This window comes from Macrotis lagotis, chromosome 7, assembly GCF_037893015.1.
Source record: "Macrotis lagotis isolate mMagLag1 chromosome 7, bilby.v1.9.chrom.fasta, whole genome shotgun sequence".
NCBI lineage: Eukaryota > Metazoa > Chordata > Mammalia > Peramelemorphia > Peramelidae > Macrotis > Macrotis lagotis.
In genome coordinates, this window is record NC_133664.1 from 166,644,925 (window position 1) to 166,661,074 (window position 16,150).

Genomic DNA, 16,150 nt, shown 5'->3' on the forward strand with positions numbered 1-16,150 from the left:
CCTTTCATTTAGTGCAAGGACAGGTGATAAAGACAAGTGGAAAGTGACTATTAGAACTGTGTGTAACTTCTTAGCAACCTGAGCAATGACTGAGTTAATAGTGGATCTTTGAAAACAAGTGACCATGGGAAATTAGGGTTGGCAGGGATTTAACCCTTCATGAATCGTGCTGGAATATTTTTTAGGGGCAAGCATTGACTGTTTTAACTGTGTTTGACATCTAATTAGCCAGAAAAGAAAAGTAGCTAGAAGTCTCAATTATTCTTTGGAAACAAAGTACAGACAATTGGATATTAGACATTTACTTTGAAAAAAAAATACAAGTGAACATGTAGAAATAAAAAAGGTAATGACAGCTCAACAAAATGACAGAAGAAAAATTGCTAGACACATTCCTTTTATTCTTCTTGCCCTTGTTCATTTCACAGTTTATTTTGCTAAATTGCCAAGCACTGGGCATATAAATAGAACTGTTAGGTAACTGAAGGGTGGTTTTTCTAATTGTGGGAAGGATAATACAAATTAGTTCCACCACTGAGAAATGATTTTCATGAAAGAGTAATAGAAACACTATATCAAGATGTGCTTCCTGTTTATTCAGGGAGTTTTAAAGCATACACACCAAATTGCTATTCCCATTTAATGATGGCCTTTTATTACAGAGGGAACTGGTTCCCTGTAAAATTGAGGATAATCTATTGCCATGGAAATGAGTTATCTTTCTCTTTCTTGAAAGAGTTTGGAGTGGGGAGTGAAGTTAACAACTTACTATGTTTTACCAATTTGAATGAGAAATTGTTAAATATGCATTTTGAACCAGAAGTACAAACTTTAACGACTATTCAGTGATAGAATCTATTCACTATTTTGATTTTCATGATATCAAAATTCTACCACAAGACATCTGAGTCAAAATTTCAAACTGATCTTATTTGTGAGAAGTAACAACTTAAAGTGGTTTACCAATATGACATTCAAACTTGTAAGGAGTGGACACATAAAGCAAATACTGATATAAAATCAAATGACAAATTGCCACTTAGAATAGTAAATTAATTTAAATTATGGGGAAAAAAGATTAATGGAAATTTTACGATCAATCCAAAACAATTTGCCTACAAGGGAAAGTGGCATATCAATGAATTACACAAGTCTTCCTTTAATCAATGATTATTTTAAAATTTCCAATTCAATAGCCAAGGATACATTTAAACCCATAAAATTCATTGTAAAGGGAATATTTTCTTTAAAAAAGAGTTGTTCAAAAATGCACAATTTATAATAATTAAACAAGAACACATGTTTAATAGGTGTTTAATTTTCTAATCTAAAGTGTGAAAATGACAACTCTTCTCTCTGTGAGGTTTTTTTTTCACACAAGTGCATTCAGAAAGACAGATTTTCCCCATTATGTGAAAATGAAAGAACATATTTCTGCTGGCATGAAAATAACATACAGTAGACAGAGAAACTGACAAATATTCAGGTCCAAAGATGCAGCCAGTTTCTCCTTTACATTATAGGGTGAAATAGGAAATTATGGGAGGTTATTGCCCCACCCCCCAGCTAAGGAAATCTGAGAATCATAAGAAATCAATACCTTAAGACGGGTAAACTCCTTATGTTAAAATAGTCTCCTCTTGTATCCTATCTTGAATAATTCTTGAATTGTGAAAATGTGTATTTAAGAACATGTATGTGTATGTTCTGAATCTCTGCTAGTACATTTGACATGTTTGGCTATAAATGTTACTGAGATAGAGAGCATGAACTGTCTTACAAAATTCCATGTTAAAATTGTCTAAATGGACATAAACGTAATTACTGAAAAAATCTGCAATGTATTTCTTATATTCTATTTATATTGCCTATAAATCAGAACTTGCTCTTCTAGCTGTGTAACTAGTTGGTGATGTAGCTTTAATTACTACTGAAACAGACATAAAATGAAAATAGCATTTTCTTTCAAAGCCTGTAGCAGTACATCAATTAGCCAAATACACAATCTTTTGTACAATCATAACACCCTTTACAGAAGCTAGTCTGTTCCCTCCAGTTTATATTCTCTTGGCAAAACCACCATCTACTGCTTATGTTAAGCATCTGATTGTCAGATTTGTACAAATTGAATATTCATGACAGAGAATTAACCACTTAATGCCTAAAAAAAGTAAGAAAATGCTAATCTGCCATGACAGGTATTATATAGGTACAACCCACACACCTACAGAGAAGAAAAGCCAGTTTTGCTATGAAATTTACAATATTTTAGGAGAGTAAAGGCAGGAAAAAAGGGAAGATAAAATATCATTTTCAATCTATATCAGCAGGTCCTAGGCATACAATTCTTTCCTGAAAATGTGATTAAGTGCTCTTTGTTTGCATTTAAATTGTCAGACTGAGCATGAGGCATGCTTTTAAAAAAAGTGTTTCAATCATTTCCTTTATTTCCCCCTCTCTCTCGATATCCATATATTAACACAGGCTCTCACATGTCAACAAACTAAAGGTTTTGAAGAAAGGAAATAAAGAACCAGAACAAACCAAATAAGGAGAAGAAAAGAAAATGATTTACCTTTATAGGATAATTTCAGTCTTGGCACATTATTCTTCACATTTTGATAGTTTGCTCTTGCAGCTAGTAATACTCCCCAGAAAACATAGGCAATCCTCCGGAGCCAACCCATGCTGAAGACAGTGTAGGTCCTTCCGAGGCTTCAGTGTTCTATCCTGTAGAGTGCAGCCCCAGAAGTTCAAACAATCTGGAAACTGGAGGTAACAGGTGATTTGGGTCAGTTTCATTCATAAATGCAGATAATCAAGACCTCATGGCAATTCTAACATCTCTTCTTCTGTAACAGTCACTGGAGCAGAGAAACTTCAAACCCTCCAAAAAAAAAAAAAAAAAACGAGGCAGGCACTGGATAATGAGGCACAACTGTTGTGTGGAAAGAAAAAAAAAATTAACAAGGGCTGCTGCAGTGGTGCTTAAAGAGCAGTCCCTTTTATCTACGCTACTCTGATAGCCGGTGGCAGAAGCTAATCCTGCTCTCTGCTTCATGCGGTTCTGTGGCAACAGAATGAAAGGAAAACAGAAAGACTGAGAGAGACTGAGAAAGAGAGAGAGAGAGAGAGAGAGAGAGAGAGAGAGAGAGAGAGAGAGAGAGAGTAGAGGGTAGAGTGAGCGAGATCGAGACTGACTGAGAGAGAGAGAGAGAGAGAGAGAGAGAGAGAGAGAGACTGAGCAGCAGCACACCGACTTTTCCTGTACACATGCAGGAGAGAGATGACACAAGATCCCACAGACAGGTTTTCCCAACACTCACTAGACTAGCTGACAATGGGAGAACAGGCAAGCTCAACCCACTCCCCTTCCCTGCTGTCACACAACACATGCAAAAAACATCTACCAGAGATTAGAGGAGGGAACATAAACCTCCAGCGTGCTTGTGAAAGGCATGTAGCTATAAATTTACTTCCCAAGGCATAAGCTATTTAATAGCCATTTTTGGGTGCAATTTTGATTAAAAAAATCTGAATTCTGCTACCTACATAAATGATAGCCCATGCACATTGTTAGGATGTATACATAGTAACAAGAGGAAGGGTGGAACTTCCCCAAACTCCTCAAAAACCCCAAACCAAAAAAACCCTGAGTCCTTTCCATCTATGTAAGTTTGCCATCGAAGGTTTTAAAATCTTGTTAGAGAACATCCCGCTACCCCCTCTCACTCACAGCCCCCACATCCCCAATTTCAGTGAAGAAATTCCAAGAAAAGCCTATTTCAACAATCAGTTCAAGACAAGTATAGGTCCACTGGGAATTATAAATTACAACAGGGGATTCTCAAAAGGATTCTCTGAATTTAAAAATGTCTACAGTTTTCCAGCTTCTGGAATGCTCTGGATAATATTTTAAATACTATGCATCTCATTAATTAAAACCATTTTTTTTCCTTGGCTTATCTCAAAGAGCAAAGGAAGACTACAAAGTTCAATAAATCCCTGCAGAGTGTCAAGGACCAAAAAAAAAAAAAAAAAAGAATTTCCTCCCTCTACTCTCAACTCCATTTCTTGACCTGAGGAAAGGTTACTAAACTTTCTATGGCATGCATATGTATGTATTCAAGCACCATGCCATCATTTTCTAAGCCAGGATATTGTGAAAAGAATTAATTCTTTTATTTCCACCCCCACCTTTCAAAAAAAAAAAATCTCAGGTTAAATACCTTCCAGGTACTTTGAGAAAGCAGATACTAGTGTCATGTAAATCTGTTTTGTCTCCTATCTCCTCTTACAGAGTACACTAACAGCCACTTTTCTTTATTCGAAATTCAAATGAACTTGCACACTTTAAAAAGGAAAGGGAAGGGTTTTTGTTATGCTGTTGTTTGTTCCTGGGTTTCAGTTAAAATTGTAAACACTTAACAATGAAAGATTTTAGTTCTTTTCTAATGGAAGACTTATATGTTCAGTCATCAACATTTTTTCATTTCCCAACATCTGCACAGTACAGGGAAAAGGGAGAAGATCTGGAGGTAAATTATGAGTGAGACATGACAGACAGGTGATGAGGAAGGTGTTCTCTTTCTTCACAAGATTAATTTGTTAAACTGACCTCATTGCATCTGACAGATATAATAAGCCTATTGATAAGGCAGCAGTGGTAAGACAATATAATCCCCAAATAATGTTGATTTTAGTGATTTACACACTTGCTATTCTGAACTCTTTCATGGGCCAGGCAGTGGATTAAAGTTACAAAATGGCAAGAGAAGTCTATCTGTTTTCAAGGATTACTTACTATAGACTGTTAGCCAGTAAAGGAATTCATGTCACTTTGGGATTATTTGGAGAGTTGCCCTAATGAATTATCCTATTATACATCAAAAGTAATTAGAGGTTTTAAAAATTCATACTAAAATGCACCCAACTCAGTAGTTTTTTCTTTTAATTGCATTAGTATAAATGAAGGTTGTGATTCTGCCCTTATTCTTGTTAAGAAAAGAAAAATGAAGGTTGTGATTCTTCATTTATGCTTAATGGGAAGGAAAAAAGTATTTTTTTCCAAAGTAAAATGAATTAATTATTCAAAAATATAAACCTAAAATATTATTATTTGCTCCAAACAAAAAAGTTTCTTAAAAACTTTAGGATGATAAATAGGTAAAACAGAAGATATAGAAACTGAATTTTTAGTCAGATGATAATAAGGGCAAAATTATATTATTTTAAAGGCATAAATAAACTAAATCAAAGTTTGGTCCTGGAATTTAGAATAATTATTGTCTGTATTACTTTTGAAAGACCTTCCTTATATTTATTTACAGAAGGAATTATTCTTGTGTTGCAGATTTTAAACCAACTTGAGGCTTTGTAGTGAATGTTTGAAAAAAAAAGATGAATAACTTTATATTTTCCTTTCCATAGTTTTTCAGCTAACAAAACTAGTTAATTGCCAAGGTGCTGTAAAATTTCTTAGAGAAAGAAAATATTTTATTTTTTTTTGTATTCCCTCTTGGTGTTTAGAATAGTGCCCAGTACACAGCAGACAGCTCATGAATGAATGAAAGCAGTTGGATTTTCAAATTCTCAAAACTGAAACCTGAGGTGAGGTAAGGAGGAAACAGCAGGGAAGTATGCTAAAAATGAGCAAGAATAAGCATACATTTTGGGATGAGAATTAAATGGGCTTATCATAAACTTTTTTAGATTTTAAATTATAATTCACTCATTTCAGAAATGATTAGATCTTTCATGGAATGGTGAAGCCTACAATTGTCATGCTAAGAAATCACAAACATATGGGTGTATGCATATGTACATACACACATATATTCTTAATAAAGGAGGGGACCAGTAATTTCATTAATAGAGGGAACATTTGTAAGAGGAAACACTAACTACCAATGCAAGTCTGTTCAGTTACTGAATCTTTTATTCTTAAAGAGTTTCCTAGATCACAGAGAAATAACTTGTGCTGGAATCATGTGGTCAGTAGGAGATAGAGTTAAGAATGATCTGTGTTATTACTTATTTTTAAAAATAACGGAATTGTCATTGCCCTGCATACCCATGACCTCTCCAGTTTTTTTTCTTTTCCCTGGAAGTGATTTTCTGAATCTTTCTCTTTTTTCTGCCTACTATCTACTAGAAATCTTTCTAACTATACCAATGCCAATTTAGTTTCTGTTATCTTTTCCTTTAATCACAAGATTTTATCTGTTTTCAAGTTTTCATATTGGATACTTCATAACACAATATCAAATTCAATTAGGTGTCAAACAATGAAAATAATGGCGACTTTTCTGCCTTAGATATTATAATATCCATTCTTTTTGTCCCCCCTGTATGGATTAAAATGCAATAAAATAATTTCCCACTTTGGAGAAACTGGTTCTGAAAAAAGGTAGGTCACTGCATAGTGACTTTTATTTTGTAAATTTTCAATTTCCTTTACTGTATAGAAACCTAGAAGATCCTATCAAAATGGTTGTAGTGGAAGACTATACATCTGTCCTCCAAAGACTAGAGCCTTGTCATTAGGTTGGCCTCATGGTGATGAATTTTGCAGACCATAGCAATTCTCCAAGACCATCAACTAAATCATTGAAGAGTATGATGTGTGTGTCTGGGAAATAACTGCTCCCATTAATGATGTCCCAAGTTGTTAGAGAAAAAGGTACAATGTTCCATACAGTAGAGAAAGGTTAAAACTGAAAAGTGCTGAAATAGAATTATTCTGTGTTCTAACAAATCATTTTTGAGGTAAAATATATGATTTTTCTTTTCTTTTTTTTTGGAGGGGGGTGGTAGTTCTTATGCTAGGAAACTTCCCCTTCTAATATGCTAATAAAGATCTACCAATCTTCTTCAGTTATGATCTAAGAGAGTTGCCTAGGGGCATTGTCAGTTTAAGTGATGATGATGATAATAATAGCTAGCATTTATATAATTCGTTGAAGTTTTCAAAGTACTTTACATATGCTATCTTATTTGATCCCTACAATAAACCTGAGTCGTTGCTATTATTACTTGCTATTTTTACAGATGAGGAAACAAAGGCTGAGAGGTTTAATGACATGGGATTTGAACACACACTTAAAATCTCCTCATCATGATGTTTAACTCAGTCTCAGTCTCATGTGCCTAACACCTTGTCAACTCCCTCAAAGTGGAATACTGAACTCCACTCAATGCTTTCCTTCAGAGAAGGCAGGACCTGGACTCTCAACTCACTCTCCATTTTCCATCTGCAACTCTATTTGGCTTGAAGTCCGCAAAACAAGACTTCCCACCCTACACAATTTCACACACACACACACACACACACACACACACACACACACACACACCCCTCTACTTTGGGAGAGGTTCTTCTTCCATTAGATTGTAAACTTTTCAGGACAGGGGCTGTCTTTTTCCAATTTGTATCTTGAGCACTTGTGCCTGTCACCATGGTAGGAACTTAATTCATGTGAATGGAATGGAATTGAAAATTCCTGGTCTATTCACTGTTACCTATCTAATTCCATTTTTTTAAATCATTCTAGCTTTAGAGAAAGGACAATGGAAGATGCAGGGATTAGTGATATGTCCTGGATCACAGAGTTCATTTGTGTTAAAGGAATGATGAAAATCCATTTGGTCTACTATCAAGGTCATATCACTACAGAGAACTCCACACTGCCACTCATGAAATGTTTTTGATTATTTCACTTATCTATTTTGCCCACTAATGCAAAACTACTGAAAATGAAAATAAACTTTTCTATTTTAATATTAGTTTACATACTTAGTTTCCCAATATACATTTGTCATATTCCTTTTTAATACTAAAAATGAGAAAATCAAATAGTAAGTTTTAAACTTTTGTTTGGTTGACCTCTCCTTTAGTCCAAAAGCCTCCAAGTTCTATTGTTGTCAAGTGAAAAATACTTTTTTAAATATTCTTGCAAATAGAATCTGCAGAAGTTAGGAAGCATCAGGGTTATTCAAAAGATTCAATTTATAAAACATTGGAGTCAAAATTCTCTTTTAAACATGCTTGCAAATCCCTTCAATTATTTCCTTGTTGTTTTAGTTAATAGACACAGTCTCTACCTAGAGGGCTTGGCATCTTTAGAAACAGACTTGATCTTTAAGAGAAACATCTTATGTTAGGAGTTTCAAAGTAAGTTGGTTAATGAGTTCTTCCAAGCAACAAGACTTTTAAAAGAAAAAACAACCTAATAACAAATAAACAAAAATTCAGTAATCTTCCCAAGGTGTGTTTCTTTTGAGTCATTTAAAAATCATACATAGTCATCCTGTAACATTTGCTATTATCATTTTTATTTCCTGGTATTTTTTTTCCTCCCAACTCAAATGCTTTTTTTTAGTATAGGACAGAGGTAACAGATCAAGAAACTTATAGAAAATTTCACTGTCAAATACTTGCCCCATATCTAACATCTAGAAGAAAGATTCCTAATGGGACATTTTTAAGCTACTGAGAAATGAAATAGACATTTTAAAAAATATTGATATTCACACTGACTATATTTGCTTCTCTATCTGATGCTAGTCATCTCATATCAAATTGTTTTAAATAAAGTTCTGGGGGGGGGATGTATGGGTATAAAAAACCTTTGGAAAAATCTAAAATGCTTGTAGTTAAGTGGAAGAAAAGTACCATAAATATGGTATTTCATTGTTTCAGGCCAAAAATATAGTTATTTGAGAATTACTAAGATACTGCAAACCATAGGATAGCTGGTAAATTGCAATAGTTAAGAAAACAAAGTTGAACTTATAATAATTTGACCCCTGTGAATGCTTTTAGTGCCAGCAATATGTGAAAGCGTGTGTGTTGGGAGGAGGAGTTGGCGAGATACAAAGGGAATTCAATCTCTAAGGAAGCATTAACTCTCTCCCCCTCTCTCTGATGAATAGAGATTTCAGTAAAACATGCATGTTCCTCCTTTGGACTGAACTTGTAACAGTTTGAGAAAGGCTCTCCTTATGCTATTTTCCTGTTTTCTCCTGTGACATCATTGTTCAAAATACTTTAAGGTAAACAGGGACCCAGAAGAAGAAAGACCCTTTCTGTTCTCAATGAAGAGGAGAGAGAAGTGTTTAACTCAAGGCAAAGTTAGAGCAGAACTGAACCAATTAGTCACAAATTCTTGGCTGTATAAACTTAAGGATGGGTTAAACAAATAAACATATCAGTATTTCCAATAGACAAAAAAAAAATTCTTGGAGGAAAGTGTTGAAACTCCATGTTAGATTCTAGCATTCTCAACCTTGAGTAATTTCTAAAGTTGGAGTGGAGTGAGAGAATGGGGGTCAGTTTGGGGTGGGGAGAGAGAGAGGAGAGATACAAGACAGTAAAAGCGATGGTTGGTTTCCAAATTGCACTGGCTAACATCCAGCACTAGAAAAAGAAATTATCTTCTGCCACAGTCACTCTCTTGTCTATCGGCTTCCTAATTCCATCACGTTTTTCAACATTTCAAAATGTTTTGCAGATGGACCTTTCCCTTTTCTCTCTCTCTCTCTCTCTCTCTCTCTCTCTCTCTCTCTCTCTCTCTCTCTCTCTCTCTCTCTCTCTCTCTCTCTCTCTCTCCCTATTTAAAGCCCTTGTCATTATTATAGATACTATGGGGAACTGAGTGCCAAGAAAATAAAATGTCCGGAAGTTTGGGGTTTAGCATCCAAATAATTAGACTCCAAAATATGACCTAGAAAATACCTGTTACTTTTATGAGATTATCTGCACCTCAAATAAAATGGAACAAGACCTTGTTCAAGTGAGACAAAAATCCCATTGTTAATACTGATCAGTACAGACTAGGCAGTGAGGAGGAAAAAATGAGGCCTCTGTGGAATACAAATGAAGAAAGCAGGTTGGTTGTTGAGTGTTTTAAGTTATTAAGTTATTGGTCTTGTAACTTAACATCACCTATTTTCTTATCAAATTAAGAAAAAGAAATGATAGAGATATCAGATAACTCTCAAAAATTGTTTCATAGCAATTCATATAAGTGGTATAAAGAGGTTTCCCTTTACCAGTTAAAAGGAATGCTTCACCTTAAATATAAATTTACCATAATTGCAATATTTCAAAGGTTTTTCATTGCTTTTTAAGGAAAAAAAAAAGCTTGAAACTGTTTCCATTACATTGCTAACAAGAGGGAAGAACATGCTAAAACCTAGTATAAAACCTCCTTAAAAGGGTCTTTACAATGGAAAAGCATATTGTTTTAAAGACTCCAAATTCTAAGATGAAATTTGCCCTTGTATGAAGATTTTCTTCTGATAAATTGCTCTAACTGGAAGAGTACTATCTTATTCCAAAATTTTTCTGAAGTTCAAAATAACATGGGACCCAATATACTATATACTATCCTTTTTCCTTAAAAAAAATGGAGGGTGGAGCCTTGGGTGCTACATGAAAAACTGTAATTTACACTAATGCCTCAAATAGCAGCTGTCACCTTATGGAAAAGTTTGAAAATTTCTCCTCTTAAAAGTTAACTGTATTTCAAGATTAGAAGTAAATTAAGAACACAAACTTGTATTTTTCCCCTCATCTTCACTTTTCAAATCCTTACTTTGTTTAGGATCTCTGAGTATTTAAATTTAAATTTATCCCCCTCGCCCCCCCCAAGCAACTCATATAATGACAAAAAACAAAAACAAAACCCTATTTTTCTACACTCTAAATCCTCCTTAATTACAGACCTAATTCCAAAAAGGTCTACACCATGAGTTTTGCCTAAGTCATTATTCATCAGTAAAATGTAACATAATTATTACTTTGCCTATTTTTTAGTATTCAAAAATGGATTTGGTGATGGAAAGCAATCTAAAGCAATCTAAAGACAGAAAACATCTAATCTATACTTTTATAATCCTTTTGTAGTTCAATAATCACATCTATTACAACCATGCTCTCACAAAAGAGGTTAGAGTTTCCAATCTGTTATGTAAAGTCTTATTCTTCTAATGCCTATTACATTTGGGACCAAAAAAAATTCCATTTTGGCTTACTTTTCAGAAACATGAGTGAATTAACACTTTTCAATGCATTTATTTGTGGGCATGACATTTGACATTTTTGAAAATGTTTGAATTAATCTCTGTTGCTGTGTCTCTCTCTGTCTCTCTCTTCCTCCCTTCTCTCATTTGTTTACTTCCTTCTTCTCTCTCCTTTTATTTCTCCTCACACACCCATACATCTGTTTGATTCCAGAGAATTCATTAAGCTGAGGAGTTTATTTTGATTCTCCAAATCAATATACTGAAGTTTAAGCAAAGCAGGAAAAAAAAAGTCAGAGTAAAGCAAACTGTCCATTAACTTCACAGTCAACAAATATCTGCAGTTTTTTCCATAAGAGGCTACAACATGCATAATAACTGAGTCTAATCCAGGTGCAAGAGAAATACAGGTTTGAGGATTTTTTTTTTTTTACTGTTCCTAGGGATTAAAAATGCAATATGAAATTAAAAAAATACTAAAATCCAGACAATTCCTGAAGTTTCAATGTTGGTCATGAGCTAAAGAACGACTTTATTAGCTAATTAGTTTGTCAAGAGCCATTTGTCCTATATTAGTCTCCTTAGTTATAAAGGGCCACAAGAAGGGATAGTATAGACCCTATAAACTATCTTATATGGTGAATAGTCAAGAAGACATGAATTTAAATCTTACCTCAGTCTATTTGTATTACTCTGGACAAGTCATTTAACCATTTTTTACCCTTAGGTTTCCTATTTGTAAATTGAAGAAAACAGCAAATACTATATAAGGGTTTTATTTTGGGTTTTGTGTGTGTGTGTTTTTGTGTGGATACAAGTGTGTGTGTATACACACATACACACATACACACATGTGTATGTAAAAATATATATTTGTGCAAACATTTGTATATGTTTGTATATGTGTAAATACACACACACGCGCATATATATATATCACTTTTTAAATCTCAAAAGGATATGTAATGTTAGCTATTATTATAATTATGGTAAGAAGAGACAACAGGCAGCTAGGAAGCATAGTGAATAGAGCACCGACCTTGAAGTCAGGAGGACCTGAGTTCAAATCCAACCTCAGACACTTAGTAATTGCCTAGCTGTGTGACCTTGGGCAAGTCATTTAACCCCATTACCTTGCAAAAATCTAAAAAAAAAAGAGGTAACAATATACTTCTTGACTTCAAAATATTGCCAAAATACAATTATTACAAACTTAAATCTTGTTTGATTCTAACATTTACATTTCAAACTTCCTTTTCTAAGGCAGTTTTTGAAAGTCATCTGTTGTCTTCCTTCCTGAGACTTTAACTTTCAATTATATTCTTTTTTTATATAATATCTATATACTATCTAATGTGTATCAAAATAATTTTTTCCTTAATTTTAATCATATAACCTCTCATAAAACTCTGTCTTGTATTTATTTTGGATATGGTTATTTTATTTAGAACATTTGTACCAGTCTAAATTTTTCTTCTCATTTGATTTTATATATATATATATCTATATGCATATAAATATATATCCTCTTATCTTCATCATATCTTCTATGTGCTTATCTTAACTGATGACAGCTAACTATAACATTATACATTTCATTTCCAAGCAATGGCTATTGGATTAACTTAGAGCAAGGCTTTGCATGTTAACATTTTCTTGACTTTTTTATTAGCCTCTTTCAGAGATTCAGCTTAGTGATATAAAGACCATTGGATCTTGAGTTAGAAAATTCCAAATCCAGAATGGCTCTTATATTTACTAACTTACTATCTTTGTGACCCTGATCAAATAACCTGAGAATCAATTTCTGCTTTTGTAAAATGAGAGTTTTGATATACACTCTATGCCATAGAAATTTTAGCCAAGAACTCTGTTAGAGTACTATGAAAATGAAAAAGTTGTCATTATTTGGGATGTTTTGCTATTTCAAGGAAGCTCTGAAAATTTGTACAATTTTTCAACACTCTTTTATTTTTTATTTAAATTTTTTTTTTTTGCAAGGCAAATGGGGTTAAGTGGCTTGCCCAAGGCCATACAGCTAGGTCATTATTAAGTGTCTGAGACTGGATTTGAACCCAGGTACTCCTGGCTCCGGTGCTTTATCCACTGCGCCACCTAGCCGCCCCATTTTTCAACACTCTTAACAAGATACATAAAGAAGATTGAAGGGGGTGGGGCAATTTCCAAATAAAATAAATACAATGTAGTATTCAAGAAATTTTAAAACTTTTATATCTATTTCTTCGGTGGAAAGTCTTTCTTTTCAGGTATAATTACATACATATATCCTACTGATTCATGTGTTTAAGTATGACTGAAATGTAGCCAAAAATAGTTTTAGAAAAAAGCTATGGTAAGTTCACTTTAAACTGTCAAATAAATTATATAAACCAGGCACAAAAGCAAGAAACTTCTGAGGAAGAGGGTGAAATCTTATCAGTTTATTCATCAAAAAAAGTAAACCAGAAGTAATATCCTTGCCTCTTGGTCAATGCATGGAAGATATCACTGTTCTTTGGATTCAAATTAAAGATGATGGGAGTGGTATTTTTGTTAGGATTGAAGGCTTCCTTCTGCCAATTTCCTAAGTCTGCTGCCTCCGTCCTATGAGTTGAAGCTTAATATGAAATACTAGGGGTGCTGTTGATCTAAACATAAATTCTTCATTAGTTAGTAGGACTATTTGAATATCTAATATAAAAAGTTTGTGTGTATATATAGATGAGGGAAGAAGGATGTGTTTTTTCTTTCCCTATATTAGTTTTAAAAAATCTTTATGAGTCTCAAGAAAGGGGTCTTTTCAATGCAATATTTGAGGGGAAAGTATTTTAAAATTAAATTGAAACATTTAAAATGCAAAGTCTTTGTTTAAGCATATGCCTAACCCAGAAGAATGATAAATCTCATCAAAATTATTATTTGAATGAGCTTGAGTAAAGTCAGTAAAAAAGATATTTAGTCTAAGTATAAAATTGCCTTGCCTAATCAGGTCACCATAAGCAGGCAGCTGCAAATCTAAGGAGAGTGGCATTTTACCACTTAGAAAATTCTGGTGACTCATTTGGCCAGATGTGAATTTGAGATTCTTTACCTTTCACAGCTTATAGGGTGTGGAAAGATTCAGATCTCTTTTGGCAAACAGAACTTTAAATTATTAGGGGACCCATTACCAGGACTATATCCTAGACATAGGAATAGGTTTTAATAAGCTGACTTCCAAACTGCATGGGTTAGGGAATATTTATGTTTCTGGGCAAATTATTTTCCCAGCGAAGTGTCATACTTAACTAGAGCAGGCATTGGCTTTTAGGTCAGCAGGTGGAACACCTGTACAATTATTGTGGGAATATCTCTTGCTACTATTTATATTTTAAGTCATTACCTCTCACTGGTCAATAGTAATCAGTGGTATTCTTACAATGCAACAAGTTTTAGCCTCATGCTGGTTTCAGGCCGCTAGGGAATACTGATTGGCTGGTAAAGAAGTTAATTTTTCTCCTGGAGGAATGTTTTACTTTAATGGTTTCACCAGGAGCATTTGCCTTTTCCTTCATTATCATAGTTAAATACCAACAGCAATAAAAATGATAACAAATTATGTTCTTCTTCAAACTTTCCCATGGCAAGCTCTCAAAAGTCCCAAAGCAAACTCTCAGAATATTCTTTGGCTAAAACATGAGGGCCACATGGCACATATTAGTTCATAAAATATGCTCATTTTCTAAATTTTTTTGTTCATGTTGAATATTGCACGATAATTATCTGTAGCATTATCACATTACAAAGCTAATTATAAAAATACCATAACCATAGTTTGACTAGAGTTACAGATTTCTGTTTTCTAAAAACTGACATACCATAGCCAACCATTCTAGATTTATTGGCTATAAATTTTTGTATACATGAAATAAATTAGTTAAGAGAAAGAATTGTGTCTCTGTATATCTTAATATATATGAGCAGTTTGAAAAACTCAGTCTGTTTTGTTGTTTTATTCCTGGAAAAAGTTCCAGGAATGATGTTCTTGATGCAACACTTTTAAAGGGGTATTTAGGACAAAAGGAGGGAAAATGCATTTAATTGCAAAACTAACTAGAGTCCATCTTTCCAAAGGTAGAAATTCAAATCTGCCTTTGATTATTGTGTAGGAAAAAAATGCTTTAGCTTGAAACAAATATAAGTTTTAGAATGCTTAAGACTCTAGTATGTAGATGAAAATAGAGATCCCTCTACTGAAATAGAGAAGATTAAATTACATTTAACAAGATGCAGGATATAGCACTTTAGCTATCTAACAGTGGCTGGACAATTTGCCAACCCAGCAAGTGTATCAAATGTTCTATTCCTAAGACACTTTCAGAAGTATTTTCATCTTATTTGATTGACTACATAGCTTTCTTCACAACAGAGACTCCCTTAAATGTTTATATCATGACAATGAAGTTATATTTTTTTAAAAAAATTAGAAAAGGGCCTGATAATGATTATACTTAAGGGAAAAATAAAATAAACCACTTAACTCTGGTGTCATTTTCAAATCTCTAGGTATTATAGAAACTAAAATGACATTTCTTTCATTTACTCTAATGGTTTCCTACTTTGTTTATTTTTCATTTCATTCTCTGTGATCTGATTAAATGATTTTGGGTTCTTGAAATGTTATCTAATCATATTTTCCTCTTTCCTTCAAACTACTTGGGTACAATCAGCAGCATAGGGTAGAAATAAATAAGAAATATATTTCTACTTTTGGCAGGCTTACAATCTTTTGTCAATAATCACACTGTGTATATTCATGTGCACATATGCCAAGAATCTACCACAAGGATATGACTTTGATTAGGTCATTTGCCGTATGTGGGCTTTAATTTTGACATCTGTAAAATGAGTAGAATACTGTAAATGACCTATGAGGGACTTAGAATATTCCAGTATCCTATGTTGTGTTTTGCAGTTGAGTATTTTAAAGTGATAATAGCTAGTATTTGTATTGAGTTTACTAAGTGTTCTTCACAGTTGTTTTCTCATTTGATTCTCACAAACATTCTGGGAGATAGGTATTATTGTTATACTTATTTTACAAATAAGGAAAATGAGGCAAAAAGAACTGAAGTGACCATGGTCA

At 33.6% G+C, this 16,150-nt stretch overlaps 1 protein-coding gene across 6 annotated transcripts in view; it reads right to left on the reverse strand.

The window, feature by feature from the left end:
- SEMA3A (semaphorin 3A) overlaps positions 1-16,150 on the reverse strand; it is a 669,223-nt gene that overhangs the window by 265,345 nt on the left and 387,728 nt on the right. For 4 of the 6 annotated variants that reach the window (XM_074194050.1, XM_074194047.1, XM_074194048.1 and 1 more), the window contains one exon: positions 2,576-2,769. In XM_074194050.1, the coding sequence (XP_074050151.1) occupies positions 2,576-2,687 (112 nt within the window). In that variant the 5' untranslated portion in view covers positions 2,688-2,769. The other 2 variants (XM_074194051.1, XM_074194046.1) reach the window with 2 other exon arrangements.